This window comes from Cucumis sativus, chromosome 2 (genome assembly GCF_000004075.3).
Source record: "Cucumis sativus cultivar 9930 chromosome 2, Cucumber_9930_V3, whole genome shotgun sequence".
Lineage (NCBI taxonomy): Eukaryota > Viridiplantae > Streptophyta > Magnoliopsida > Cucurbitales > Cucurbitaceae > Cucumis > Cucumis sativus.
In genome coordinates this window covers 16281804-16286135 of record NC_026656.2, presented here as the reverse complement: position 1 = coordinate 16286135, position 4332 = coordinate 16281804, and the positions used below count along the sequence as shown (strand labels likewise).

General features: G+C 43.0%; 1 protein-coding gene across 1 annotated transcript; it reads left to right on the top strand.

Annotated features, from left to right (window-relative positions):
- Positions 1–989: 989 nt before the first annotated feature.
- LOC116402131 lies at positions 990–4057 on the top strand. The gene is made up of 4 exons (XM_031881183.1): positions 990–1630; positions 1673–1748; positions 1862–1981; positions 2024–4057. The coding sequence occupies exons 1-4, from the start codon at positions 990–992 to the stop codon at positions 4055–4057; spliced, it is 2871 nt and encodes a 956-aa protein (XP_031737043.1).
- The last annotated feature ends 275 nt before the right edge of the window (positions 4058–4332 follow it).

Genomic DNA, 4332 nt, shown 5'->3' with positions numbered 1-4332 from the left:
GCCTAAATAGTCTATAGTATATGAATAAAGGTTGGGCGCCTTATTTAGAGAAACTATGGATGCGACCCACTTTGTAGTACAGACGAGGTGATCCTGAATCGTTCATGTAGAGACATGAAAGTGGGGGCATAGGTAAAGTGTTTACATAAGACTGAACCATGAATTAGTCTTTTTTTTACGTTATAACATCGTTTACTGTTTAAAACTGACTATCTCGATTATTGATGACCTAGTTAACTTAATCTTAATCCTGAGTTAACTATGAACTCCTGTTCACACGAGATTATCCTCAGATCTGCATAGGTGAGGGCAGCTCATCAGCGTTGGCCAATAAGCTTCCCATTTCAGGGGTAAGATCGGGTGGATAGCTGGGAACATAGGGTACAAGATGGAATTCACTCCTACCCGCTTTAAGGTTAGTAGATAGGATGTTCTCTTAAGCACTGAATCCAAGTCTTGAACAAGGGGCCCCACCCTCTCATTGGCCTGAGAGGAATTAAGTTTATAGGCTGAACTTTAAACCAATTGTTCAATAGTGGATTAGTGGGACTTAAGGAGCAATATGTAATCTTGGGGGTAAAACAGTATTTTGACCCAACCAAGGTTACGAGCAACCTGTGAAGGATAACCTTACTGATTATGGTTTTATCAAAGGGACACAAATATATCTGTAGAGCGGTGAAGGACTTCTTAGCCGTGTCTACAGTGGGTTTCTGTTGTATTCTAGAGACTAGAGTTCAAGAGGAGAACTTTGTATCGATATCCAGCAAATTTGGTGATTCGTGGGGGTTCACTAGTAACTACAACAATAGTGGAGTTGGTCGGATGTGGATTATGTGGAAACATAACAGATTCGTGTTCATGACTTATGAGGTTACCGACTAGTTTATTTCTGGTGTGGCAACAAATTTGATCTCTGGGAGACGGTAGAGGTTCTGTGTGTGTATGCCTCTAATAGTAATATCGAGAGACATGTTTTATGGAGGCAAATGGCTGAGATCTCTGCTGGTTGGAGAGGGTCGGGTATTGTCATGGGTGATTTTAACACCATCAGACTCCACTCTGAAGCCTTCGGGGGTGCTTCGAACGTGGGTGATATGGAGGAGATTGACATGGATATTCGAGAGGCGGACCTTGTTGAACCTGCAGTCCAGAGGAACTGGTTTACTTGGACAAATAAAATACATGGGTTGGGTTTGATGAGGAGACTTGATCGTATCCTAGTGAATGATGAGGGGCTTAGTAAATGGCCTAACATGAGGGTTAACGTCCTCCCATGGGGTATTTCTAATCATTCTCCCATACTTGTCTATCCCAGTAATCAGCGAAGCCAGCATGTGGTGTCTTTTCGTTTCTTTAACCATTGGGTTAAAGAATCGTCCTTTATGGATGTTGTGTCCTCTGCTTGGACCAAAGATACTCGAGTTTCTCCAATTGTGAATATTGTGAGGAACTTAAGAAATCTCAAGTCGATCCTTCGCAACCATTTTGGTAAGCATATTCGGACCATCAGTGAGGATGTTGTCTTGCCAAGGATGCCATGGACCGAGCTCAGAGAGAGATGGAAACGAACCTTCTATCGGAGAAGTCGCTATGTGCCAGAAATCGCGAATCAGATGGTTAAAGCTAGGTGACCAGAATACTGCCTTTTTCATCGATTTGTTTGATCAAGGCAGAGCATCAATGCTTTGGGATCAATTATTGATCCAGATGGAAATCGATTGACTAATCATGATCAGGTTTCTCAGGTGGTAGTTAATTATTTTAAAAAAATTTGGGTTATAAGAATATTAGCTACAGAGAGCTCTCTTCTAGTATTAAGGAGATTGTTCAGTTTAGATAGACTGAGGAGTGTTGCCAGGCCCTCCAGGTGCCTATTGGCAGGGAGGAAGTGAGACGTGGTCTGTTTTCCATGGATAGTGGAAAGGCTCCAGGCCCTGATGGGTATTCGATTGGCTTCTTTAAAGGAGCTTGGACGGTGGTTGGTGAAGATTTCTGTGCTGCCGTCTTACACTTTTTTTAGACCAATTACTTCCCTCAAGCGGTGAATACTATTGCCATTACACTTATTCCTAAAAGGAATGGTGCTGATCGGTTGGAGGATTTCAGGCCTATATCTTGTTGTAACGTTATTTACAAATGCATTTCAAGAATATTGGCAGATAGGCTTTGTGAGTGGCTTCCTTCTTTTGTTAGTGGAAACCAGTCAGCTTTCATCCCTGGGAGGAGTATTATTGACAATATTCTTCTTTGTCAGGAGCTTGTAGGGGGCTACCATTTGCACAGAGGTAATCCTAGGTGCACTATAAAGGTTGACCTCCAAAAAGCTTATGATTCTGTTAATTGGGATTTCCTCTTTGGTTTGCTGATTGCCATAGGTATGGCTATAAGATTTGTGAGTTGGGTTCGAGCGTGTGGGACCTCTCTGATGTTCTCCATTTTGATCAATGGATCGTTGGAAGGTTTTTTCCATGGGAGGAAAGGACTTAGACAAGGTGATCCTTTATCCCTGTTCTTATTTGTGATGGTCATGGAGGTGCTATCTCGCATGTTGAACCACCCACCTCAAAATTTTCAATTCCACCAATTTTGTGAGAAGGTCAAATTAACTCATCTTACTTTTGCAGATGACCTGATGATCTTTTGTGCTGCTGATAATTATTCTATGAGTTTCATAAAAGAGACTATTAAGAGGTTTGGTGAGCTTTCAGGTCTGTTTGCTAATCTTGCTAAAAGCTCTATTTTTCTTGTGGGGGTTAATAGTTCGAAAGCTTCTCGGCTTGCTGCTAATATGGGTTTTTCCATTGGCCATCTCCCTGTTCGTTATCTTGGGCTTCCTCTCCTCTTTGGAAGATTGCAGAGCTGTGATTGTGATCCCCTTATTCAGCGTATTACCAGTCGTATTCGATCTTGGTCTGCTAGAGTGTTATCTTTTGCAGGTAGACTTCAGCTTGTTCGCTCAGTCCTTAGGAGCCTTCAGGTTTATTGGGCTAGTGTGTTCATGCTTCCTATGAAAGTCCACAGAGACGTTGATAAGATTTTGCGGTCTTATTTGTGGAGAGGTAAGGAGGAGGGTAGAGGTGGTGCTAAAGTTGCATGGGATGAGGTTTGTCTTCCTTTTGATGAAGGAGGTCTTGCTATTCGCGATGGATCTTCTTGGAATATTGCAAGCACGTTGAAGATCTTATGGTTGCTGCTAGTTAAATCTGGTAGTTTGTGGGTTGCTTGGGTGGAAGCTTATATCCTTAAAGGGAGATCGATGCTGGGGTGGGTCGATCTTGGTGTTTTAGGGCTATCTTGCGTAAGCGGGATATCCATAAAGCTCATATTAAGATGGAGGTGGGCAATGGCAGGAAGTTTAGAGTGTGGTTGGATTCAGGGTGGGACAATTATCCAGCAGTTTGGAGAGAGGGTGATATATGATGCAGGTAGTCGGCGGGATGCGAGGCTTGTGGATTTCATGGTTCGGGATGGTGATTGGAGGTGGCCGCTTGTTTCTTTGGATTTGATGGACATTTGGGATTGGATTCAAGGAGTGAGGCCGAGTTCGAGTGTTGAGGATAGGTGGGTCTGGGTGCCAGGGAGTCTTGATAGTTTTTCGATCGCAAGTGCGTGGGAAACTATTCGTCCTCATAGTAGTAGGGTTGGCTGGTCAGGTTTACTATGGGATAGGGGAAATATTCCTAAGCACTCCTTCTATGCTTGGTTGGCCATCAGGGATAGGTTGGGTACTAGAGATAGGTTAAGTCAATGGGATAGGTCGATTCCTTTATCGTGTATGCTGTGTGGTGGGAACTATGAGTCTCGTGATCATTTGTTTTTTTCTTGTCCTTTTGGGTGGGAGATTTGGTCGAGAATCCTTTTGTTTATGTCATCTTCTCATAGGATAGGTTATTGGGGGGTTGAGTTATCTTGGATTTGTAATCAGGGTATTGGGAAGGGTGTAAGGAGAAAACTGTGGCACCTTCTCTGGTGTGCTACAATTTATTTCATTTGGAAGGAGCGAAATCATAATCTTCATGGAGGTGCTGTTCGGGAGCCTATGCTTTTTTTCTAGCTCATTCGATCGTGTATTAAAGCGCGTGCTGCTTCTTGGTTTGATGGTGTTCATGGTTTTACTTAGTCTGCTTTTCTTTGCTTATCCCTGGGCTGTGGGTTTTTTTTTCTCTTTTTTGTCTTTCTCTTTTCATCTTGTCCTTTTATTGTTTGGCACACTAGTTGGTTTCTTTTGGTTTTGGTTCTTGTCCCCGAGATGTGGGGTTGTTTATCCTTCTACTTGTTTTTGTTAGTGTTGATCGCTCTTGTGCCTTGACCTCAGGCTGTGAGGTCCAC